The following is a 26,978-nucleotide window of genomic DNA, read 5'->3' on the forward strand; positions in this document are numbered from 1 at the left end:
AAGCCCTTTTCCCCTAAGAAATTTAATAATTCAGTTGATGCTGCTCTCACAGCTTCCTCTGTTGATCCAGTCACCAAGAGATCATCTACATATTGTAGGACTTGGATCCCAGGAGGAGCCTGGAACTGTTGCAATATTTCCCCTAAAGCCTGTCCAAACAAATTTGGGGACTCCGTAAATCCCTGGGGTAGCTTAGTCCACCTTAGCTGCTGTTTCCTGCCTGTTTCCAAATCCTCCCATTTGAAGGCAAAAAAAGTCCCTACTTTCCTCAGCTAAGGGGCAGGCCCAGAATGCATCCTTCACATCTATCACACTGAACCACCCATGATCATGAGGGATCTTGCTCAGTAGGGTATATGGATTAGGTACTACAAGATAATGGGGTTTTGATTGCTTATTTACTTCCATTAGGTCCTGAACTAGCCAATAAGTTCCATCCGTTTTCTTTACTGGAAGTATAGGAGTGTTATGGGGAGACATACAAGGTTCAAGGGTGCTGTTCAGCAGTAAGGATTCAATCACTGGTTTAAGTCCTTCTTTCCCTTCTCTTAGCATATGATATTGTTTTACCCTGATAGGGCGTGACTCCTCTTCTATTGTACTTTAATGGGGGGAATATTCAACCCTCCCCAATTCCCTTCCTTGGCCCAAACCTCAGGTTTCATCTCCTTCTCATCCTCCTCCCATAATTCTTGTAATTTCACCACCATTTTTCCTTCATCAGGCACCACACCTATACCTAACTGCACTTGTAAATCTCTACCTAGCAAATTACATCCTGCCCCTGGTGCTAACAACAAATCATTAACAACATACTGATCTTCTCCTCGTATTAACACATTCTTTGTAACTGGGACTGAAAACCCTTCCCCTTTAGCCCCTACAACCCGGGTTGTATCTTTTCCCTCTTACATCCTAATGGTAATCTAGTTATACATGTCCTTTCAGCACCAGTGTCTACCAAAAATATGTAATTTTCCTCCTGGGGTCCCAATTTCAAATTTCTCAAGGGCTCTTCCTTTGATGCACCCCCCAGGAGATAGAGCCCCTGACACCCCTAGCGATTACCACCCTCATTCTGTTGGGTTTCTTTAAGCACTAACAGGTCTTGTGCTCTCTGTGGGCATTCTCATTTATAATGCCCCTCCTTCGCACAATAAAAACATCCCCTTGTAATTTCCCTGGCCAGTGGTGCCTCTTCTCTTGGTCCTACTTTCCCCTTAATTCCTGTGCCTCTTCCAAATTTGAAATTCCCCCTCTGAGATGCCCTGTTTTTTATTTCTAACAGCTTCTTGTATGGCTATCATAATTTTAGCTTTAGTTTTGGCCTTTTGTTCATCCCTCCTAACATATACTTTCTGTGCTTCTCTCAGGAGTTCATCCGAACTCTTATTATGCCAATCATCTATTTTCTCTAGCTTTTTCTTGATGTCTGGCCACGAGTGAATCACAAAGTTCACCCTGAGTAATTCCTGCCCTGCCACACTCGAGGGATCTATTCCTGAATATTGTTGAATATTACACCTCAATCATTCTAACCACTCAGTGGGTGTTTCCTCCTTCCCCTGCTGACCATCGAAGGCCTTACTCGCATTCTGTCCTCTCGGGGTTGCTTCTTTGATTCCTTTCACTATTAATGACCTATAGACACTCATATGTCTCCTCCCCCTCTTGTTCATTCTGATTCCACTGCAGAGGGTTTACAGGGAGCTTCTGTTCCTTGGGTATCCCCTGCTGATTCTCTCTCTCCCGTATCCGCATTCCTGCCGTTCTGATCATCTGTCTCTCTTCAGGGGAAAAAAGCATTCCCATCATCGACTGCATCTCCTCCCATGTATATATATTGGGTCCCAAAAATTGATCAACCTCTTCCAACAGCCCCACAGGATCCTCTAAAAACTTCTTAATTTCTTTCTTATACGCCCTCACTTCCACATTAGTAAGCGACACATTCACAAATCCTACCCCCCCTTGAATTCCCACCATTGGAACTTCTCGCAAGGGATAAATCCTAGCTTCCCTCTGCTCCCTTTCTATAGTCCTTAACTGATTCCTCCCCCTTCATCGCTGACGGGTTTCAGGTCTGATATTAACAACAGGGGCCTCCTCACCCGCATCTTCCTGCTGCACCCCTTGTTTTTCTGGCTGTGCCGGGTTATATGGGGAGTAGGTTATCCAAAGAGTCCCATCTCCTTTCCTTTCTCTCTCTTTTATATTCTTCAACCTGCTCCTCCTGCTTCAACTTTAAAATCTCAACTCTCCACGGCCCCCTCCCAACACGAGGCATATTCACACTCCTCTTGATTAAATGGCTCCTTTGAATTAATGTAAATATTAAGATCTTGACAAATCCAATCCTCATCTGATCCGTATTTTGGCCAATGCACCAAATCTTCCCTCATAGGTCCTTTAGTCCATTCAAACATGCAATAATTCACCATCTTGGTCTTACTCTTTCCCCTAGTACATGAGCTGAAATCCCAGTTTGCTAATTTCATTCCTAACGGACTATCCAGTGGAATACCACCTGGTAATTTCTTGTTCCCTTTCTTTCCAGGGCTAGGCTTACCCTCCCCCTGTCCCATTTTTCAGCCTTTCCCTAATGGACTGTGTGGGAAATGGCAGTCCTTGGCTCCCTATTATCCTCAGAACTCAACTGTCTAGCTTCTAGTGTCTTGTTTACTCAACTAGATAACTGAAGGGTCTTGTTTCCCCTTTTCCCTGGGAACTCAACTGTCTAGTTTCTAGTGTCTTGTTTACTCAACTAGATAACTGAAGGGTCTTGTTTCCCCTTTTCCCTGGGAACTCAACTGTCTAGTTTCTAGTGTCTTGTTTACTCAACTAGATAACTGAAGGGTCTTGTTTCCCCTTTTCCCTGGCAACTCAACTGTCTAGCTTCTAGTGTCTTGCCCCTCGGAACAGGAGGCCCTTACGTTCCTCGCCCCTCAAAACTCAACTATTAGCCTCAGGTGTCTTGTTACCCTTTTCCTCCCGGGGGAGCCGTTCACTCCATTTCACTCACTTTGTCTCTTCACTGGCCGTACCCCTCGCGGGAGCACGGACCTGCGGTTACAAAGACTCCGCAACCGCTTCGCCAGTGCGACCTGGGCCTCGCGTCTCACACACACACCCCTTTCAGTCCTCCCCAATATCCCGCCACCCGGATGGCGCTTACAGTGCTTTGTTCCCACCCAGGTCTTGTGCACAGGGTTTAATGGCTGAGGCAGTCTCCAGGGAGCCCTACCCCCCCGTCTTTGGTCCACGAGTCCCCCGCCGGGATCGTCACCGTCACCCTCCAACGGCGCGGGAGGGAACCCAAGAGACCACTGAACTCAGCGGGGAGCGCCTCCCGTTCAGGACCCTCTAGCCCCACGGCCGTGAGGCTTCTGTCATCCCGGACAAGAGAAACAAGCTCACATATATCAAAAAAAAATGTTTCATTGGGGACAGAGTCAGTGGAGCAAAGAATACAGGCGCAATGGTGCGCCTTGCCTTATAGCAGGGGTTTCTTTTTGCAGAGCAACAAGGAGGTTTCATTGGTTGAGCGAAATGGAGGGTTTCTTCTTATAGTTCCAGTCCTCCTCTTTGCACCTGCCCAGTTCCTTTTTCTTGGTTTCTCCGAGGCTGTCTCTCTCAGTCCTTTGCCACTGCTTCACTACTTTTTCTCACCAAACAGGCAGCTGCTGAGCAGTGGAAGCAACCACAATGTTATATGTAACCACTGGGTTCAAACATGAAATCAAACAAAGAATAATGCAATACGACTAAGCCAAGTAACAAGCCCACTCGCTTTCCTTCCCCGCCCCCCCCTTCTTCTTTGGCATTTACAGTTGGTCTTGGTGGTCCTGTGAGGGGGTTGGTGGGGGTGATGTCCAAGTTCCTCTTCATCAGGAGTTCTTCGCTTAACCCTATTCTGCTGGCTTCCATTCCTCCCCACCCCGCCCAGCCAAGTTTCTCTTTACATGATGCCTAACCACAGATACCCCCACCGGGGACTCCTTGCTTGCCTGATTCCCCACAGTGCCCACCCATATGTCTAACTTGTGATCAGAAATGCTCGCTTAACTGTTACAATTTTAGCAACTCTGTGCTAAGAGCACTAATTTAATAACAGCTTTAGCCTAACTCAATAAAAGTAGTTGTTTAATTACTTTTAGCGAAAGCAAAATTCTACCATTACTTCTCACATACCTAAAGCTAAAACAACTTTCCTAAAACTGGAGTGAAGTTACCAGACCTCCTGAATGTCAGATAAAGCTGAGCTGCTTTTGGAGATGCAGAGAAATTTCTTCTCCAGAGCAATATCCTTGCAGTTCCCTCTCTGTGAATATTTAGCAGTTGTGGCTAAGCTACTCGGACTCTAAGCAGTTCTTAACTACCCTTTCCTTTAAATCTGATACTAGTTCTGGTAAATGCCACATGTTTAAACTTGCCTGAAGATGCAGTCTTGATCTCTGTAGTTCAATTTCTAAAGCCAAAAAATAACTGGGCTTGGAACACGCTATCTGTTGCAGGAGTAAAACAGTAAAGACAGTAAGGCTACTAATGTTTTAGAAAATAAGCAGTAGTGGAATTGGATGGTTATTTTGCAGCTGATGTGCCTAATACATAACTGAGAGCACGAAGAGATACAGCAGTGATGTTTTGTATATCTACCTAGGTCTTGTCAAGGGGGACTAGTGTAGAGAAAACATCAGTATGAGTAAGGAGAGTTGAATACCCCTAACAGTTTTTCGTTTTCTTACCTTGGATCTTGCCATCTTTTACTTCTAGTAAGTTTTGTAACTGTGTGTTGTATGGACATCCTTTTCCGATTTTGTTTCTTGGTTTGTGTTTTTTTTTTTTTCTTTTTCTGCTTCTGCAAGTTATAAAGCACTTCATTTCCCATTGCAAACAACAAGCTTTTTCACACTATGTGATGAAAAAAATTTTCTGTATACTGGGGTCACAGATTGAGACCTAAGCAAATTCAAGTGTCCCTTTCAAGGGAGGAGCAAGCACTCAATGCTTTTCCTTAGTTAATGCTTTGACCACTGGAAGATGTCATCTTAGACTAAAATGGTAAGTTTTGTAATATCGCGGGGGGGGGTGTGTGTGTAGGTTATTTGATTTATTTTTTTTATTTTGGCTATAACTATTCTCATTTCTAATTTCTCCAACAGGTATTGGTAGCCTTGCTGCTTCCTACCTGAATCCTGTAAAGTCCTTTGTGCCTCAGATGCCCAAGCTGCTGAAGTCTCTCTTTCCTGTTAGAGATGAGAAAAAGGGCAGGCAGACCTCTCCCCTTGCACAGCAGGTAAAAAATTAAATCAAACAGGCTATGCAGCAATATTGGCAAGTGCTCTTAGACTTGCAGGCAAAGTGCTATTTTATATGTTGTTGCAGTGCAAACCAAGCTTTTAGTCATAGTAAAGCCTTGTGATGCATTTCCCCTCCATCCTGTCCAGAGATAGTGGAGCTGTTTAAACTTATTGATACACTCAGCCCACTTGGCTTTTTAGAAGTGCCAAGTACACTACCAGCATGATTTATGGTAATACCACTTGCAGCAACAATAGTAAAATTTATGAAGTGCACTTAGTGTTGTTTGTGTATTGCCAAGTGGAAAATGTAATTCTATTTTTAATTCGTTATTTCATATACCATTCCCTCCCACCCCTCACCCCAGCTCATGTCACCTTTTACCATCTTCTGCTATGTATTTTGGACAGTTGGTTTTGTTCATTCTTGTATCTATTCCACATGTCAGAGAAGCATTTCATTTTCTTTTCTCTGGATGTTGTGCTGCAAAACTCCAGCTGCTCCAGATGTGGCTTCTGTGCTGTGAGCAGTAGCTAATGCATGGTCAAGCAGACTAGGAAAAGCTACTGGCTTTTAAAGAAAACAGATAAAATACAGAATCCCATTATAAATAATACGATCTCCTTTATTTGAGAGGCTGTAGTTTATTTACAAAGGAATAGTCCTCTATACTGTAAGTCTGGAAGATTTAACAAACTGTTACGAAGATAAATGTGGAGTCAGGTCTCACCTGCTGAAGTTTGTGGAAGTCCTTTCTGTCCATGCTTTGTTAACCATCCAGCTAACTCTTGTCTGAAGTTCTGGAGACCTTTCTTCACCTCTTGACATGCAGACAAATGTTTTAAAGGATATCTTCCTCAAAACAAAGCGAAACAAACCCTAAAATCCCCAAGCAACTATTTTTTTGTGATTGGATCCAAACATTTTGTTCCGTTGTTTGCTACAACTAAAATTGCTGTTACAAGAATGTCCCAGGATTACAGGAAGTTATTTTGTCATTGTAGAAGTACAGTGAAATATTAAATAAACAAACAGAACAGAAATAAGTACACTAACGCTTAAATATTTTAAAAAGTAACTTATGACAGACATAGCACAAATAAAAATAAGGCAGTTTAAAATATTTTTTTTTATTTTGACTTTATTAATTAAAATATTTTTATTTTGAATGTGGTTTTATTCTCTACAAAGCAATAAAAGGAGCAGATTTTACTCCATGTCTAATTTAATGCTTTACATTTTCATGTTGCCTTTTGCTTACAACAGCCTTAGTTTTGAAACTGGAATTGTATAAACTTACTCATCTATGAAATTTAGAGAATTAAAATTAAGACCGTGGCTTTCTTTAAAGGTATTTGGGTATCGAAAGATGCAAATAGGTGCTCTTTACAATTGCACTGAGAGCCTTTCACAACTTCTTGAATTCTTATTGAATCAGAGAGCTGAGATTAGAAGCGAGGCCTAATTTCCTGCCTCTAGTCCAACCACCTGTTCCCACTCCTTCCTACTGTTCAAGATCAGTCTTGCATTATTTGTCTTGAAGTCAGACTTTTAAACTACAAAGACATCTATTTTAAGAGATTTTCATTTATATTATGGATTACTATGGAAACACAAGTAATCAGGTCATGATCACAATAATTTTTAATAGGAGGGAATGCTATTTCTGCTTTGTTTTAAAAAATGTAAAAGCTAATATATTAAATATAATAACAGGAGTCTGTGGTGTTTTAATGCTTGGTTGCATTGGAAAGCAACCAGTTTTTCCATGACCACTGGATCCGTGTAATAAAATGAAATGTTATAATTATTTGCTCCTCTTAGTTTTGTAATAGAACAAGTATTACAAATACACCTCAGTGGTTTGAGAAGTTTATAGATATTCTTTGCAGCTCTATCAGTAAGGGGACAGGGCTGCTTCGCTCCTCTTAGCAATCACAGCGCACAGAAGAGAGAGCAAAAATTGGAGAAACGGCTGCAGAATTAGCCACAGCTTCTTCTGTGCAGCACAAGAAATAAATACACGCTGTTGTAGCAAGACTGGCTTTAAGATCATAAATATCATGTCTCGTAATCTTTCTTGCTGTTTCTTTATAATGGCCTGATGATGCAAATGTGGCCAGAAGAATTGAAATGGTGGCGGTGATGAATGGCTATTGTACTCGGTGGATGATGGGGCTGCTGTGGGGGTCAGTGTTTGGCAATCAGCTCTAACACCTTATCGCTAACCTGCCAGAGCGCGACGGCAAGCTAGTAATTCTTGCATAACTGTAGTAAACTACACAATGGAAAGGACACAAAAAATGATATTTCTGAGGCTCAGAAAATACAGAATAATGCATCTTAGTTCCGCGGAAGAATAAAACTTCAATACACAGTGGCAGGGGACATAAATGATTGCGAAGGGTGAGAGTAGGTGGTAAGCTACAAAAAGTGTAAAGGGGAGGCGAAGCCAAAGGGATATTTTGGCTGTAATTGCAAAGGAATCTGACCCCTAACTGGGAGTTGATGGACCTCTGTTGCCGTAAACAACAAATTGAGAGACCTAGGTTGAGGAATAGAAATGACTAAAGGAATACTTTACAAAGAAAATGGAAGGATCTAAATCTTCCTTTCCTGGCTAAAAGCAAATGAGCAGGTACATAATAACAGGTTTTTAAACATAAATACCAAAAATCTAAGTGGATCTGTTTATTACTTTCTCCTGGTTCATCAGACAACTACAGTGAAAGAGAATTTCCAAAGTTCTTGTCAAGCTCACTTTTCAGTGCATATCTTTTACATTGTTTGAGAGTACTTAATGATCTAATGTCATTAATACCCATTCTGGAAAAATGCTGGTGAGCCATCTTGAACTAGATGGCTGGCCCAGCTGCAATATTAAATCTCCAATATGTTATGGTTAAATTATCAGGGTTAGATGTCTGTAGAGCCCTGCAGAAAGCATCATAGAATCACAGACTGGTTGGAGGTGGAAGGAACTTTAAAGACCATCTAGTTCCAACCCCCCTGCCCCGGGCAGGGACCCCTTCCATTAGACCGGGTTGCTCCCAGCCCCGTCCACTGGCCTTGAATCGGATTTGTTTTGTTGCGCCTTGTAAGCAGGGTCTTATGGCTAAGTTGATTTTTAGTGCTTTTGAGCATCATTTCCAAGGGAGCAGTACTTAACCTTTGTCCAAGTTTATGACTGAATTCATCATGGCCAAGCAGCTCCCCAAGCAGATGTGATACTGAATCTCTGATGCTGTGCAAGTAAACAGAAGATGGTGGCGTTCTGATCGCTCGTTCTGAAAAGACGTTTTTTTTTTTTTTTTTTTAATTTAGCAGCTTTTTATTTCAATCATAGGCCGTTGCTTAAGCTGGCATCAACCTTAAAGTAAGCGAGCACATACAGAAGTTATCTTAACAAAATGGTCTTTCCCAGTGCTGTTTGTGTCTATAGTCAGTGGTTGCTTGAGTTTCAAAAATGCAGGGACATTCCAGTCAAGGTGGTGGCAGCTAACAGAATTGCTGTCTTTGACCTTCTGAAGCAAGTTTAGTAACTAATCTGGAGAATAATGAACCGCAATTAATGAAATCTGCTCTCGTATTCAAGTGTGTTTCTCAGACAGCACATAAAATAATTGAAAGAACTTCCTGCTCTCTAATTAGTTAGATTGAATTAATTTGGCATAATAGGATTCTTTATGTAACTAGCAGAATGGCTTCCGATGAAGCTGTTTATGTACCTAAAAGATTGGTTTCTGATGAAGCTGTTTATATACTTTTAAGTTAGAAAATGCCTATTTTCTCCATTATCCGTTGCCTTTAAATTAATTGCCAGTAGTCTGTAAATAAAAAAAGCTAACAATTTAAACCTTTTTGGATCGCTGGAATTGCTTTTTATTTTCCTAGTCTATTCTTTAAAAAGCTTAGTACCGCAGTGTGCAAGATTTAAAGCCTTCCCAAACCTTATTTCTGATGGGGAAAAGTTTAAAACCCTTGTGTAAAATACGCAGGTGGATGGAGAATCAGCGTTTCATCTATATGTGCTTAATTATATTATGTACATGCTCTTGAAGCTTGTCTGTTTTATTAACACACTGAGGCTTTCATAGTGTGCACCAAGCAGAATTACTGTTCTTTACCTTATGACCCCGCTGATCTCCAGGAACTGCCCGTGTAATTACATTTTAGGGCATCATTGGGTGCTGACATTAAAAATGTACATATTAAATTTCAGTTTCTGTTTTTTGACATTGCTGTGACAGAAGCACATTCCTCTGACCAATGTGCATTTGGTAAGCGAATTTTGGTCACCTTCATACCTTGTTGGATGCTCAGATGTCTTTTTGTTAGCACATGGCTTAAATAAGAGATCTTGAGTCACGGCTATCTTAAAAAAAATAATAAACTCTTGGCATTTTCATGTGCTAATGTAATTCATTTTCGTATTGTGGTATAGAAATGCAGACATGTGACACATGAAGAGGGCAGGTCTCAATTTTTTCTCTTTCACCTTCTGATGCAGACACAGTAATTAATCTTAAAAAATAATGAAATGCAGTTAATGAAAACCTATCTAAATAGACAAAAGGCGTTTTCTGGCAGTGCATTAAAAAAATAACAGTTTCATGGATGTGCATGGTGCATAATGTAATTGCTATAACTGACATTCCTTAATCAAATGTAAATAAGGTAGCCTCAGAGAACCTTCTTTAAAATCTGGAAGGCTTTTTTCAGAGTTTCAAATAAAGAATCATTTGGATGCTATAATCAGCATAGCTCAACAGGTCCTCTGTGGACAGCTGAGCTCATATATGTCTAGTTCTTGTGACTGAGTTGTTAGTGTTTTGATTTCTTTCTGAGTTCAGTTTTCACTATCATCCTCATACAAATAGATTTTAATGAGAATGAGTATGGAAAACTGGCTTTTAAAGTTCTTACAGCAAACCACTGAAACTTCTGTATGAACTAACTTGAAAATGGTTATGAATTACCCTTTTAATCTGCCCAGACCTGGGAATGAAGTAATTTCACTCTGTAGAAAATAGTGTGGTTAATTTTGCATAAAGTGTGTTAGAAATGTGGAATTCAGAAGTATTATTACAGACTGAAATGTTCCACATATGGAAGGTGGAATACGAGGGTTTTGTTTGGGTTAATATTTAAACACACAGTGTTTCTAGAGAAGAAAACAAACAAACACCAAAAAAACCAACAAACAAACTTGTACTGGGTTTCAGATCCCCTTTTGGAATGCAGGAGATTTTTATATTTGAACGATTAATGACTTGAAAATGATTTTAAAATTGAGGGCAGAGAAGAATATTGTTGGGGGGGGACCTTTTTTAAAATGGATTCAACTTTTTTGACTATGTACTAGGGGATTCAGAATTCTTACTCTATTGCTGTATGTGTCTTGTTGAAAGTAATTTATCCTGAGTGCTCAAAACTGTTTTAAATCTCCATTTAATGAAGCAACTGTTATGCCCTGCTGCAGAAGTTTCCAATAGCTTCTTTTAAATGGTGATGCGAGTGTAATACTGTCAGTGTGTCAGTCCTTGAGCTCAGTCATTCCTATCTGCGGATGGTAAAGCTTAGACAAGAGCAATGGAGGTTTTCTGATAATACCCTTTTAGGATTGCATCAGCTATAACCTTGGCTAGACCATTTCTGGAGCCTGGAGGATAATTCTCGTACACACTGGCCCAGTCTGTTCTGTTAACTGCCACTGAACTTTCTGCATATTGGGTGTTAACACTGAAGGATTTTCATCCTGTGACATGAAGTCAAAAGGCTTTGTACTGAAGTCATCGGTCAACATTGTCAGAGGCGTTTTACAAAATGTTTAATGACATTGAAATGCCAAATGTGTTTTTCTGAGCTCATTGAACAGGTTGCCATTATAGATACGGAATATATGGTATTAAAAAGAGTTCATTTAGGATTCATTTTGGTGCCTCTGTATGCGGGGTGAGATACACGTTGGCTTTTCCTGTTTGAACTCGCCAACATACCAGGTTGGTCTCCAGTTTAGGCTAATCACCAGTAGCTACATGGCTTTTGGTCACCTCAGAGTATGTGCACACTGACCTCTCATCTGACCAGAAAATTCACACTTTTAGAAATCCTTATAAACTCACTGTACAGAGTAGCAGCTCTTAGGAAAAAGACAATTTTTGTTCTACAAAGATTCAAAGATGCTTTAAAGTGAATTGCTTTCATGTTCTGTCTCACTCTGTATTTTTGTCAGCTTGGTTGAAGAAATTGTGCCAAAAATTATCACTGTAAAAGGGTCATGTTTTGCCATTGTGTAAATATATATGTCTAGTTCAGCAGTCGCTATCGACAAACGTTTAATGACAGAATTTGGCTCTCGATTCAGAAATATTTTTAATCCAGTAAATGTCTTCACAGATAGTCAAACACATTGTTTTCAGTATCCCCCCCCAAGTAACTTGACTACATTTCATAATAAAGATTTGTTTTAGTACCCTTGCTCAACCCCAGTGAGAGTGTTTCTGCCCATCTGTTTCTTGTCAACACCAAAGTTGGGCAAGTGCCACTTCTCCTAATTGCTTTTTTCTCCATGTTTTTCTGAACATTGCTTGGCAAAGTTACTGTAGTTTTGAGGTCTGTCATCCTTTCAGGAGGATAACTTGATGAGGAATGATTAAAGTGTAACAGCTTTCTTCCTTTTGTTATTTGATATCACCTGGATTTTTAGATTTCATGCATTTACAGGCTGTAAAACTGAAGGGTTTTGAGAGATTAAAAAACCTAAGCAAACAGTTTCTTCAGTTTATTTGTTTTAAAGGGAAAAAAGGAAAGGAAATCAAAGGAATGGAGAAATATCTTTACATACTTTTTCTTACTCCAGTTCTGAGTGTTTATCTCTGGATAATACTGCTAGACCTCAGAGCACTTCCTGGGGATGGCACGTATACTGGGAGAAAATGGGGCAAAAAGATCAAGTTGTATTACAGTGCCAGTGTGAGAACCTGGAGCTGGCTTTAGCTCCTGATACAAGGTCTGCTGAAAAAGGCTGTTTCCCTTGCTGTATCAGATCACAAACAGTAGTGTGTGGAAGCAACAAGGACAGTGTTTTTCCATTGCACAACCTTTCTGAGATGCCAAAATGCAGTGCTTTTAGCATTGGAGCATGGAGATATTTAACTAGGATAATTTGAATTCAGGAGCCTTGGCGTCTCACTGAGGTTCAGCTGCACCTCTGCAAAAGGTTTAAAGTCCCAGCCTAGGGATTAGCCCTAATGCATTGCGACTACAGATATTTTTTTCATTAAGAGGTGATATTTAATAGCTTGGCCTTGCACTCCCCAGATGGACCAACCCATGGTTCAAAGATGGTTGAAGAGGAGAGAATAAGTGTTCTGCCAAATACTCTGCTCCCTTTAACACAGTGATAAGCTATTAAACCTAAACTTTGCAGGGGTTTCTCATAAGAAAGTTAATCCTTCTCCTCTCTAGTCTTTGTTAAAGTGAAACACTTGGCTGTTAGGACAATCAAGTTATCCTTGCGTGTCTGAGTTAATACTTAGGACGAGTCAGAGTCCTTACGCACCTCATTGCTCTAAGCTATCTCTGGACTCGGTCACAAGTCAGTACTACAGTTGTTTTCAGGTTAATATTTTTGTCTTAGAAGATTGCCACTTTACTCCAAAGGAAGCTGAAGTTCTGGAGTACAAGGTGTCTGAAAACCACTGGATCATGAGCCCTAAAGCTGCATTTATTTTTAGACTTCATTGATTGGTTCTGAATCGGGTCACCATCTGCTTCCTGGAGCTCCAGTTCATGTCCTAGTGAGGATCTCAAAATGCTAATACCGTGTGCACCCAAAATAGAGGCAGTTTGCTGTGAACCCCACTTCACTGGTGTACTTTCAGCTAACAGGTTTAATGACAGGCAAACCCCTCCTCTCTCGCTTTCTTTTATTGCTTTAATGTCTTAAAAAAAATCTTTTTGATCCACTGTGAACCTGTTGGAGGTTATTGTCCGACTTTTGTCTTTTTATTTCTTACCTTCAACAGCAGTGTTTTTATTTAATACCTGGCAATCTCTGTATAAATAATAGCTGTTCTTTTCTCCCGTGTTTATTTCTTTTGGGGACAGGATTAGTCATATTCTTGCTTTACTGTACTCAGAAGGGATGCAAGAGAAAAGTAACTTACTCTTCGGCTGGAAAGTTTCAGTTATTTAAACAGATTGTCGAATTCTGGAAATAGCTGTCTCGGAGATGAGCACTTTCTGTGTATTTCTACAGAAGTTCTCGAGTGCCTTGGAGAAAAAAGTAAAAAAGCACACTGCTCCCAAACTGTCACCCTTAAAGAGCTCTTTCCCTGAAAGCAGGAACCTGCACTTGCAGTACGTTATTTGATAGTGCTAAAGAGATGTTTCTGCCTTTTCTCCTCTCTCCTTTTCTTCATGCTTCCCTTTCCCAAGGTTCTCCGTTGAACTGGTGATCCTTTTCCCTCCTGTGTCAACAGTGCGTGACAGCCTGAGTTGACAGTTTATCCTAAGAGATACAGTCAAAGTGTCACAATTTGCTGTTATAGTCTTAGGAGAGTGATTATTTCAAACCTTTAACATAAAACTCCAAATACAGAGCAAGTGAGGGACATTCACTGTCAATGCCTTCATATCAGGCTCTGTGCTATAAAAGAGAAGATACTGTTGTAACACAGGAGTGGTTCTTCTGGCACAGGACCAGTATATTGTGGTTGTCAAATGGCATGTGTAGTCTTCACTCTAGCAGGCAGTGGTGAAGCCCTCTTTTCAAAGAGGATGCACAGATCTTGGTTTTCTGGCCTCCTTTTTGAGTTAAAGCAAACAATGCTAAAAGCTAAACCGAATTAAGATACTGGAGATGGAGAAAGGGTTTTGGAGATGGACTGAAGCTGAGGATTTCACTAGCCAGACCAGCATATCCTCAGATCTCTTTGTCATCTGGCTGCTCCATGGTCTGTCTTTCACCGACTAGACAAAGGAAAACTTTGTACACTATGATTTTGTACTTGTAGCTGCTTATGCGTTAAAATTCAGGGATGCCTTGGTTAAGGTGTTTAGCCCTTCAGAGCACGTGAGCACATTGCAATAAAATAGCATACTTCCGTGCTTCCTTCCATCCTTCTGTGACAAAGGTTTGTTTGTGATTCCAAAATTTCAAATATAAGGTTTAACATTTACCAGTTGACAATATTTAATCCTTTAAGAGAATGATGCTCTGGTTTGTTTTGTTTTGTTTCGTTTTGTTTTCTTTCCTTCCTGCAGGCTGTCCCACGAATTATGGTTCAGTCTGCCAGTATCGATGCCAGTGCTGCAAAGACAAAACAGGTAAGCACATCCCAGGGTGCGATGACACAATTTTCATATTCACATGCCTGGAAACCAGAGGTGGCAAAAGCAACTGCTGGGTTTAGCTACTTAAAACCTGTTGCACTTCTACTGTTGCTTCACTGCGACACAATTAAGTGCAATGTGTGTTGTTGTGTTTTGTTAGGTCTTGGTAAAACCTCCCCTTGTATCGCTGGTTATATTTTTATATTCGAAATCCTGGTTAATCATATGATTGCATTAGCAGTTAACTAGATAAAATTTAGCTGTTTTGCTCCTTTAAAAGGGAAATTGCTAGGCTCCGAAGCTTTCTATAAACAGAATGTGTCTGTTATTCTGAATGTTGAGCTTAATTCTCATTTTTACATTTCAAGCCAATTCATGATATCAGCGTGAAAAAAAGGCTCTTGCTAAGCTGGAGAGAAAATAGACCGTATGATCTCCCACAGTTCAGCAGAACTTCAGTCTTATGAATAGCAAATCAGCTTTCTCTCACTGTGTTTTTATTGTCTTAGCAAAATGTGTGTTATCTGAATGCTTAAAAAGGAAAACCCAAAGAAAGAGCAGAGCTCCAGAATCCACGTGTATACCATCCTTTCCATAGAAGAGCTAAAAATATGTCTTTAATCCGCAGGAATATTTCAAAAAACTTTTCTGTATTACATTTCACTTAGCAATAGCAAACTAGCCTTTGGTTCTGAAATTCCTGTAATTCAATCAAATCCCTCTTCCTTCAAATGCTGCTTACATTTCCAGTGGAAAAGGCGCTTCAGAATAAGGTGAAAATCCTGTAGTTTGGGACACTTAACCACTAGATGGGATAAACCATAAAATTTTGAACAAAAATGTACACCTGAGAGGTAAGACAGGATACGTACAAATCTGCCGTCCTCCAACCACTTTTTCTTCCCCTTCATATTAGCAGCCTCCTCCCTCCCTCCCAAAGAGATTTAGAGACATCCTAATCTTTTAGAGTACATGTGCTGGCAAAAGATATTGATCTATCAGATTTAGTAAACTTTACAGCCAAGAAATACATCACTAAAATGGGCTGTTAATCTCATGAGGTGCAGTTAATTTCATACTCCGAAAGTGTGTGGTGCTGGCGGCATTGAGGTGGGAATGGCATTTGGAAACGGGGACATAAATGACGTTTAGTTGGAGAGGCATGATTTATCAATCCTGCGAGTTAAGCCAAATAACTGTGAGAGACTTATAGATCATGGCTGTTTCACATTTCATATAAATCCTGCTATTCAAACAGCAAATGACCATTCCTGTAATATAAATAATTTTTCTGTAAATATTGAGGAACGTATTTCTTTTAGTTGACACTTTTCTTATTAATGGAAGAAATGAGCTGACAATCCTTCCAGGTTTGCAAAGCTGACTCCGGATCAACTTGCATCTTTTGGAGATTGCAGCTACACGGAGATTTAGATAAGCTGAAGGCCTTAGTACTTCCCAGAGGCCTTGTATCTATCCTTTTAGCCCAGATGTTTTGGATAACAGAGCTCCACAGTCTCTCTCCTCTTCTGTTTCAGATTAGCCACGAGGAAGTAGGGAAACAGCCATCTGAAACTGCAGTGCAGACATCTGAGGTGGACAAGAGCCCGGAAAAGACACCAAAAGTGCCTTTGCAGCAGCCCACAGGAGACACCCAGGCGCAGGACTCCCAGGAAGGACCTCCAAGTCCCCTGAGTGAAGCCTCCAGTGGGTATTTTTCTCACAGTGTCTCGACAGCCACCCTCTCTGAAGCTCTTGCAGCGGGAAGCGATGCTGTGGCTCAACCAGGAGGTCAGCTGCCAGCAGTGGGTGACTTCCCAGCTCCCGCCGTGGCTCAGGTCAGTTCTGACATGCCAGGGCACTCGGACAGTTCTTCAGAAAGCTGCCTCAGTACTAAGGGAGAGAGTCTGCCCACCTTCAGCCTTCAAAGTGCTCACTCAAGACCTAAAGACAGCACTGAAGTGAATGGAAATGCTGCTCTGAAATCAAAATCTTGCACATCTCCTGCGACTCAAAGTGAGCAGGCAAATTATGTCTCTGTAGCCGCTGATGCAAAAATCTTTCTTTCTACCTCCACTCCGAAGAAGGAGTTGTTATACAGTCAATTGATGGAGTCAGCAGCACAAGCTAGGAAAAAAGAAATGGCTTCTGGGGTTTCAGAACTGGGGTTTCCCAAAGCACAGATTGTTCCTGACCAATTGTCCCATCCCGGCGTTGCAGCCTCCCCCTTCAAAATCCAGAAAGTCAAGACATCAGAGCTGAAGTCCTTTACAAGTATGCTGGGGACGGATCCTGCGTGTTCACTAAACGCAGAGGAGCAAGAAGGAGAAAAGAGCACGTCCACTGCCCGTGGACTGAACCATAATGGATCAGAGATAGCAGAAGAAAAACTGGAGGTGACTTCTGACTCTGAAGATGCCAATGAAATTCCTGAGTGGCTGAAAGAGGGAGAATATGTCACAGTTGGTGCAAATAAGATGGGCACCGTTAGGTATATTGGGCCCACGGACTTTCAAGAGGGAACATGGGTTGGTGTCGAACTGGATTTACCTTCAGGTAAAACATGATCTAGACTGGGTGTAAAGCAGATGGCATGTCAGAGTTTGCAGTGTTCATTTTAATGCTGCTTTTTGATGAGAGGGGTTTCATCAGCCATTACTGGGTGCATTTTGAAAAGGGAAATACAAACCATCTTTCCCTGCTGTAATCTTCTCCCAGTCTGCCTTTGTAAACCTAGTCTCACTGGCCTCTGACTGAGCCGTGTCTCTTTTCAGTTATTTCATTGGCTTCTTACAGTGGAGGTAAGGATCAGAATTGCCTTTACAATGCAGCTGGGTAAGTGTGTGGTTGCAGGAGACAGGTCTTGTGTCCGAAGGTTTCTCTTCTGGGTTTCTGCTCTAAGGGTGTCCAAAGCACAGCAGGAGTTGGGGGATTCCAATGAGTAAAGGAACGTTTAGGCTAAGTGGCAAAGTCTCCTAACAGGTTACCTAGTCTTTCACAAGCTATTTTAAAACAAGCTGTAAAATTGCAAAAGACTATTTGCTTGCGTGTGTGTACGTACTTTTGTGTGTGAAAACCAGTAGGGAATAATCATACGTTGGCCACCAGGATATACAGGTGATTTGAGGTTTCTTTCAGCTTTTCATTTGTCATTCCTGTCTGACTCTTACCTGTGCCACAGTAGAATTCCCAGAATTTAGGCTCTAATACATACTTTTTGGAAACTAGGGTGCTGTTCCAGGAGAGGCTCTGTTCATATGTGCTGTTGTGGCATGATGCGGAAAAACAGTGACTTCAGCACGAGATGAATGAAGGATGATGACTGGTGTTTGCTGGAGCCCTGGGCTTCATGGACTTCTTTCCTCTGCAAGTTCATGTCCACTTTCACGGGACTTGTTTTCTCCAAGAGTAGGCAGGATTGGGGGAAGCCAGTGGAAAATTCAAGAGACAAGCAGTTATTAACATTGCCTTGGATAGTAAGAGGTTTTGATTTACCAAGAGCACGTAAAGGTCCTTATTTAAATCCTTTTAACCAAGCTGTAGCATTCCAAGTCTGCAGTGCAGGCTCTGTTTGGTGAATCAGCACGTCCCAGGGAGATGCCCACGCTCGTCTGCTGCCCGCTTCCCTGGGATTGGAGCCGTTCACCAAGATAAATACTGTGTCAAGGATCCAGAACTCCCATTAGGTGAGCAGTTTTCCTCCCTGCGCATGGCGTGCTCATAAAAGCCAAACTGGATGGTGTGTTTTCAGCTGGTTTCAGAAAACTCTCTGGAGTTTGCCATCCTGGAAAGAAAACTGTAACTCTAATCCCTTTGAAAGTTGTAGACCCAATTCTCAGTCCTGAATTCACACCTTATTTTAAAAAAATAAAGATACATATTTACAGATTCACTTCCCTTCTGGAAAGTCACTTTCCCTCCCTATTTGGCTACTCTAGTCCACAGTGGTAATTCTGTTAAGTTGTTTGCACATGCCCGGTAAGTTCAGCTTTGCTGTCTGTGGAAGAATTGAACAGCTGTAAGATTTTTGGTCTGCTGAGGACTCAACTGCTGATGTTACTGGATTTTTTTTTTTTTTTTTCCATTCTGTTTCTGGAAGGATTAAATCCCTGATTTGTTGGAGGATAACTGGCTTCTAGCACACCTGGAGCTTCACTTGGGAAATATGGTCACAAACGTGTATCTTTGTCACACTACAAACAGGGGTAGAAGACCAAGTCCTTGGCCACGTGAGGGTATATGGGACCCAATGCGGTAATGGTGGTGGCGAGAAGGAAACACCTGTAAAATAAAAGGGCAGCCTTACATCATTTAAAGAGCTGTTGTATCTTTTCTCATTCCCTTTACAGATGGGAGCGGTCTCTGTCCCGGTACCCAGAACAATGATTGTGAGAATTTTAAATGATCTGAAGGGAGAAATAGAAAGATCTCAACAGCATCAGTGTAAAGAAATTATTCTTTGTGTTCTGTGGAGCTTTTATGACATGGAAACAGTAACTCCTCAGCAACAGACTCTCTCTAATTCAGAAAACCGAAAGCTCTTTTAAATGTCTTATTTCCTTCCTTCCTGGTAGTTTTTTAAAGCATCTATTGCTGAACTGATTATTTAGCACTTTTGGTGAAATTAAAGAATTCCCCTGAAAAGCAAGCAGAGGGGAAGAATAAGGTGGAGTGTCCCACTCAAAGTCTCCGTGCACTGGTTTTGCTGGTGTTCAGCAGTGAGGCGTGCTGGTGTCACTGGAGCACAAGCTTGCAGGAGCCACCTGAGTCAAACCCAGCCTTCTGCTGTCGCAGGCAGCTGCTTCCTCTAACCTTACAATTTGATCAAGTTCAGATATAAAACCAGCCAGTGTTTTTTTTTTTTATCTTCACTCCTGCGGGAAGGCTGCTCCCACTTCTCTACTCCTCTGGTAGTTGGAAGACTTGTCTTTATGTCATTAAGTGGATTGATCTTCAGATCTGTTTGCTCTTGTACCAGCTTTATTCCTCTAGTGCCCATTGTGCGCTCTCCTCCTGGGTGTCTACCTTCACAGGGTACTCACAGGAACAGTCCTTTTCCCTCTCAGCATTTTCTTTTTCTTCTGGTGTCCTCCTACTAGCACGCCGTATGCACAGAATAAAAGCCGTTTTGTCTATCACACTTCTTTCTCTTCTTGTCAAAGGTAAGAACGATGGCTCGATTGGAGGGAAGCAGTATTTCAGATGCAACCCAGGCTACGGATTGCTTGTGAAACCAGGCAGAGTTAAAAAGGCCACGGGACCAGCAAGGCGGCGGAGCACCGGGTTGAGGTTGCAAGGAGGAGCCGCCGCTGAGAACAGGAGGAGTGGCAACTTCTCCGGTTCAGCCTCCAACCTGGCTTCGCTCACAGCCCTGGCGAAATCAGAAGGAGGATCCCCGCTGCGGCCGGAGAAGAGCCAGAAGAACGTGGAGAACAGGAAATCTTGGGTGAACTGAGACAGCCCTACCCACCACAGCAAACGCAGGGGAGCAGGTCTTCAAGAAGCTAAACCGACCACGTGAACTTCTAGTTTGTGGCAAACACTAATGAAGGGGTTTTGTTTGGTTTCTTTTTTTTTTTTTTTTTTTTTTTCCCCTGTGCTTTGGGTGATTGACATGTTAATTCTTCGCCTTTTCATGGTGCTGGATCTACGTCCTTCGCTTCCTGCTACAAACTGTGACGCTTCAGGGTATGACTGATGGCAGCTGGTGAAAGCTCGTGGCGGTGGGTGGGTGTAAGCTCTGCTCTCTTCCACCTTTCAGAGGAGGAAGAGACGCGTAAATTGTTCAAATTATGGCATGGCTTTCCAATAGCTACAAAATACTACCTACATACCAGTGCTTCTCCCGGTGTGACTGGCAATTCTTAAAAAAACCCTCCCCAAAATAACAGTTCTTTTCTAATTTCGTGGCAGCTGTGTCTGTATTGTGTAATACATGGTGAAAGGGCAAGGTTATAATGAGTCCGGACAGGCAGAGAAGTGAACATAAGACTTGATTTGGAAATACAGAACCCCCCAAACTCTTTTATTTAAAAAAGCAACAGCTCCTTGGTTATGCGAGCTGGGACCAGTGCCCATTTTGATTACTGTCCTGTTGTCCCTGTCTCTTTCTGTAGAAATCAGCACAATTTTTCTAGCTGATTTGTAGGAAATGGGAGAAGGCCTGTGACCCGCTCTGTAATATTTTTGGTCCCTTCTTTTTAGGAAAGAGGGGAGTTGAGCGAATTTGTTGTCTAATCTACTTAACGTGCACTCTCACCATGACAGGATCTCTCTTGCTTGCCCCAAAGTGGCAGAACTGTCTTCTCGTTGGTTCTGCCCTCTGGGCCAAGAGGATTTTTGCAAAGACATCAGCACTTCAGTGCTCCGATGCTCCCACCCAGCCTTTGGAGACAATTGGTTTTTTACCAGTTTTACAAAGCAGAGGGTCGCTGTCCTTGTAACGGGATTAATCCAGTCTATTTATTTTTATTTATTGTTTTAAAATATGAAATGTTTGCGCTTTACAATCATCCACCGCCTGACGTTGCACAGAGGAGCTCTGCTGGCACCATACCAAGCGTTGATCCAAAGAGGAGGTGCCTCCGTCGCCGGCTAAACCGTCCCAGCGGCGCGCGAAAGCAAACCCGGCTGAAGGGTCGTCCCCAAAACTAATCTCCCTCTTGAAAGTGGGAGGTTTGGGCTGGCTTTTATAAAACTTGATTTTCTTTTTGGTAAACCCCGCTAGTTTTTAGCTGCCTGTGGCACAAATGGTATATTGCTGTACGTGGGCGTATATATACATGTGCACGTATCGACATACACACACTCATTTTCTAACAAATCAAGAAAGGCCACGGGCTTTTATATTCTGAGCTGTTTATATCTTGTTTAGTCATCACGGGGGGATTGGACACCTTGAGCAATAGACGTTTTATCTATGTCGGGAATATTTAGGATGCTAAATTAATGATTAAATTTTAATATGTATCTAATCGCTGCCCGTGCTGCACGTGGGTATCTAAGTGCCTTAGCCATCTGGTTCAGAGGTCCAAGGGAGAGATACATTGTCATCAAAGGAGGTAGGGATGCTTAGCGAAGGAGATAATTATGCTGATTTACTGTAATTAATATCATTTATGCAGAAGGAATAAAATTAAAATAGAAACTAATCTGTAGCAGAAATAAGTAGGATGGGTTACAATGCAGCATGCATAGTACTGCCAGGGATTCATATATCCTTTCAGCTTTGTGTAACTAGTGTCAGTGTTTCCTAAATTTTCATAAAGAAATCTTAATATAAAATGTACAGACCAGCTTTTAAAGGTATTTTTAACGTATAGGTTTTCCTCCTTTTCCTTTGCACGAAGCTCCTGTCCATTCAAGCCAAGAGGATGGGAGAAATTTAGTAATAAAGAATTCAGACGCTAAAATCCTGGTTTTTAAAATTGTAACTGTTTTTATAGATATGACTCATGCAACAGAACAACGTTTTGCTTTGGGGTATGATGAGTCTTGCTGGTGAAAGACCACCCGCTAATGAATATGATGCCTCTTATACTGCCTTGTAAGTTTTCTAAAATCCATCGTTACCATTTTTCTAATTGCACTTTGTTCCGGTGTGCTGCAGAAAGTTAGCGAATGTGAAGCGGCCCCCAAGCCGACAGTTGTGGCTTTTAGTCTCAGCATTTCGTTTACTGGATTTAGGGATATCTTTAAAACTTTTTGCTGCTTGCTAGCTGGCCCCTTTGGGGGTGATAGGAAGGGAAGAACCTGTCCAAGTCCTTCTGAAGCCTCTTTGCTTGCACCACCGTCTCTGAAGACGAGTTCTGCGGGACCAACGTACAGGTAGCAAAGTCGTGGGAGTGAACGGGTCAAGCAGAAGGCAGCTGGGTTAATAGTTCACTGTTTCTGCTGCCCACTGTCGATTTTTCTGGCCGTGTTTGTACTCCAGCTCTGCCCGCGTAAGGACCTGTTTGTGTTTGCACATCTGGGGCACGTGGTCGGAGGCTGCAGCCGACTGATACGGGGTGGATTTCCTCTTCCACCCGCCCTCGGTCGTGCTACAACACTGTGCTCCGTGTATTTAGAGGGGTCTGAAACGTGGTTTGAGCAGAACACACTCGCTACCTCCTCTAGGATAACTTGTCCTGGAAGCAAATGCCTTAACTACGGCTGGTGTGTTTTGAAACATCAGTGGATGGTGAGCGTGACAAAGCGGCTCTGTTAACACAGCGCCTGCTCGGCTTGGGTGAAGGGAGGATTGGACTCGTAGCTCCCTTGGTTTTTACCGTCTCGTTTGACTTTTGAAACTGAACCTCTTCTCAAATCCCATCCTGACGCCTGCCCCATAAATGAAGCCGCCCTAACCGCACCGCCCCGATGTGGCGCAAGCTCCAGAAAGTCAAACACATCAAATTCAGCTGTGAGGATGCTCTTAGAGGACTTCTCTGACTCCCTCCTGCTCACCCCGGCTTTCCTGGGCACATGAGGTTTCTTCTAGAGATATTTTCCAAGATTTTGGCCCAGTGGGTGCACATCCCTCTACTCAAAGCCGTTACATTGCACCAGCTAAGCCAACTAACCAGAAAATAGCTGAAAACAATAATGAAGGTAATTTTTTCTTTTTTTATTGATAACATTGGAAAAACTCTACGCTCAGCATAAAGGAGGGGGTGCTCTTAACTGGAACCACCCAGCAACTGAGGCTGGCGTTAGTAGCTATGCATATTTTCCAAGATTTTCATGCACTTTATACAGGGAAGAAGAATATTTAATACCAGAACTGTGATTTGTAGAAAGTGTCTCCTCTCCCGTGTCTGCTGGGGGGTGCAAGCTTGCTTTCTGTGTCCCTGAACCGTGGATGGGTCTCCGATTCTGGGCGTAGGAAATTCTGTGGGTGGGTCGGAAACGTGACGGCCCAAATCCGTGTCCGCAGGTCCCGTCCTGCGCCCGGGGTTCCGCACCGTGCTGTCGTTCGCTCCGAGTCAGCCAGGAGGATGCTTTTCGGAGGGACTTTCGGGGGTTTTCTCAAACCAAGACTTTTTTCTGCGCTATATTCAGCTCTCTCATGGTGTTTTGGTCTTATGCCCAAAATAACACCTTCTCGGTTCGAGGGCTTTGGCTGTTTGCTGTTTAATGATGTGGTTTAGTTGAGGAAAACTGATGGAAACAAGTTCCACGTGGTAATACTACCCGAGTCCTTAAGAAGAGAGTTTTGTCAGTGGTTGAGATGGAAGCTGCCCACGAGGCGGGATGTTCAACACCTCTTTGCTCTCCTACAAACCGAGTAAACCCCCCCTTTTTCCTACCTGTCAGTCGTGAAAGCTTGTACGAAACAAGCTTGGGTGTTGTACAGGCCTGTTCGTACGGTGACGGAGCTGTTGAAGAGTCTTTTCTGTGTTGATGCTTGTGACGTCCTTCCGCTGGTGCTGCCGGGTCTTTGCGCGAGAGGTTCAGTCTCCCCAGTGCCTTACCCTCACAGCTGGAGCAGCGAGGGGCTGGATTTCGTACCGGCCTCGAGGCTGCCTCACTCGTAGCAAAGGAAGATCGTGATAAGTAAAAGTGCAGCCTGGTCACACTACAAAATACTCTTGAGCTGGCGTCACAAATAAATGTCTTGTTCCTAGATCTCCTTTACCCGTCTTCGGTTTCTGCTCTCTCCACCCTACTCCTAAACCACCGTTGTGTTTTTTACCCCCCTAGAAAGGCTTGGCTGCTGCTGGGAGCCCCTGGCCAGGCTGGGTTCAGCCGGTGGCAGAGCCTCTGGGCGCAGCTTTACTAAACCCTGTGGTGGCTCTGGCATCCGCAGCGGAGAGAGCGGGGCCGTGGGTTGGGACTCCTTAAACCCAGCGAGAGCCGGGAGCGCCTGGCGCAGAGCAGGAGGGATGCACCGTGGGCATCACCCCCCGCCCTTCGCCCGCCGGAGAGGAGCGGTGCTTTGGTTCGGCAGGAGGAGGCGGCTGCTCTCCCCTCCCAAACTGGTTTTGAAGCGGCTCGAGGAGCCGCACTCCCAGCCATAACTGGCCGGGTGTGCATCGGCGCGTTCCCGCCTCGCTTCGGGCACCCTCATCCCCACTGTCCCTCCTCGCAGCCGACGCGCCTTTTGCTTTTTTCACCACCACGAACGGCCGCTGTGGCCTGGGAGAGTCTTTTCCAGCCCCTCTTTCTGTTGATTTCTGTAAATGTAGTGGGTCTGTATATAAAGAGTGGCTATTTACACTGTGGTATTACATGTCGATCGGTGTACTTTAAATGAGCTAAAATCCAAAGATACTTTGTAATGAGCTGTAAAGTTTTTAATTATTTCTGTACAATACTAAATTACTGTAATATTGTATCATACATGCAATCCAGCCTGCAGTACCTAAATAAACATCTTCTTTAGAGCCAGTAAGTCTGCGCTTTGTTAATCCAGTCTGTATCACCAAAACGATCAGATGCACTCGCAGCCTGAGGGTGGAAGAGCATCACTTGAAGGTGCTGGGATCTGATTCAGACAAGACTTTTGCCCTGTTGCCTGCAATTAGGGACCTCCTCCATGAGTGCCAACCCACAGCTTTACCTTCCCTCCATCCTCCCTCCTCTCTGATGCTCAGGAAAATAACCCTTTGCCTGCAGCCATTGAGGTGTGGGAATGCTCCTCACAGATCATGGGTATGCAGAGCCAGGGGAAAGCTGTATTTAATGCTCATTTTCCCTATTGCTACGCTAAATAAAATCAGCTGGAGGTCTGGTCACACTCCTCTGTGCTCTCTGGCTGCTTCAGGCTGGATGAAGGCTTGTTCCTGCTGGCCCTGCCCTCGATTGCTGCAGCCAGTTTTCTTTTCTCTGCTCCTTCTGTTCCCCTAATGGGCTGTAAAAAAACTAACGGCTTGCAGCCCCCCAAAACTGGGCAAATGCCCGCAGTGCTTTGGGGCCAGGGAGGGTGGATGCCAGCTGGGATGGGGCAAGTTGTGCAGGGGAACTGCTTAAAAATCTATGGGCTGGTTAGTGGGGGAGTGATACAGGGAACTAACTGCTTTGCAATTTCTTAACACTCCTATTTATCTAGAATGTTTTTGGAAGCCTTGAATGTTCTTTTGAAACTCGTTTACTAGAGACTGGTGCTTGTCAGGGATGAAGCTTATGAGGGACTGGTATTCGTCAAGGACACAATGTGTCAGACACAGGGGGGAGATAACAAGAATAACGGTGTTAGTCTGACCATAAAACTGGTCAGAACTGGTCAAGAAGCTGCTGAGATCTCCGAGTAACGAAGAGAGCATGTGCGAATGACTGAAGTTTGTCTGAAGGATGGAAGAGGGAGATAAGAGCCCTGAAGAAGTAAACGACCACCAGAGACAGATCTGAGTCCGTGCAAACTAACCCCGCCTCGCTTCTGGATAGGTATGTGTGTGTTGTGTAATCCCATGAACATGTATCCCTGCACTGCATAAATTTGTGGCAAAGTGTGCTGTTGGTGTGCAAGCTAGGAGGAGCGATCCCCCTTGCACCCGGCGCTGCAATAAACACACCTGCTTTAGAGCTCTTGGTGAGTTGCAGAGTTTGCTTCCGCACGTCAGGAGGGAGGTGGGATGCAGTCGCTTCGGTTTGGAAAACCAGATTAGACTGAATTTAGTGCTAATGGTTATTTTACTGTGATCGCAGCCTGGTGGGACCTGATTTCCCCAAAACAGGACAGCTGCAGGATGAGACAAGGGACTATTCCAACGCGCTCAACATCGGTTTGTATCGGCCAGCCATGAGGGGACAGGGACAGAGGCTGCTGCCAGAGCCTGTCCGTCTGTCCTGGCTGTGAATTTGCAACAAGAGAACAGCTGAAGAAATCATTTATTTTACGCTCAGGCGTCCACACTGAGTAAGAACCATGAGATGGTTTTGGGGTTGTCTAACCACGGGTCTGAAAACTAAGAGATGTCCTTGGAGCAGCCTGGAGGCATCGCTGTCCGCGGCAGTAGAAGTTGCTGGCGTTACCCCAGGGAGGTGCAGCCAAAAGGTACAAAAACTGTGAATTCACACCCTCCGTGGTCAGGGGCACTTGTGTCCTACAGCCTGAAACCTCGGCCCCGATGCCTGCAGGGGACCAGGGTGGCACAGGGTGGGAAGCCCAGCAGTAGGGTTGTGTTGTTTAGGATGGGGGTGTAAAAGCTTTGGTGCTTATTTTAAAAAAAAAAACAAACCAAAACACAAAACCAAACAACAAATGGGGCTCCCCCACCACAGCTGCTATTGCACTGACGGCGCTGGAGGCGTCGGCTGCGGGGTTGTGTCATGGGCTGGGGTTTTGGGCAGAGTATTGAGAGGCTGGGCAGGCACCTCTTACAGATTATCAATGTCTCCAATGGGGCGGGGGGGGG

The 26,978-nt window shown here is 43.3% G+C and overlaps 1 protein-coding gene across 4 annotated transcripts in view; it reads left to right on the forward strand.

Annotated features, from left to right (window-relative positions):
• Nucleotides 1–25,015, forward strand: part of KIF13B (kinesin family member 13B) — a 140,140-nt gene extending 115,125 nt beyond the window's left edge. For all 4 annotated transcript variants that reach the window (XM_042803364.1, XM_042803366.1, XM_042803365.1 and 1 more), the window contains 4 exons: nt 5,163–5,296; nt 14,572–14,634; nt 16,179–17,196; nt 19,803–25,015. In XM_042803364.1, coding sequence (XP_042659298.1) covers nt 5,163–5,296; nt 14,572–14,634; nt 16,179–17,196; nt 19,803–20,095 — 1,508 coding nt within the window. In that variant the 3' untranslated portion in view covers nt 20,096–25,015. The remainder of the gene's footprint in view (nt 1–5,162; nt 5,297–14,571; nt 14,635–16,178; nt 17,197–19,802) is intronic.
• The last annotated feature ends 1,963 nt before the right edge of the window (nt 25,016–26,978 follow it).

The sequence above is a fragment of the Tyto alba genome, unplaced genomic scaffold (genome assembly GCF_018691265.1).
Source record: "Tyto alba isolate M040663 unplaced genomic scaffold, T.alba_DEE_v4.0 Super-Scaffold_40, whole genome shotgun sequence".
NCBI lineage: Eukaryota > Metazoa > Chordata > Aves > Strigiformes > Tytonidae > Tyto > Tyto alba.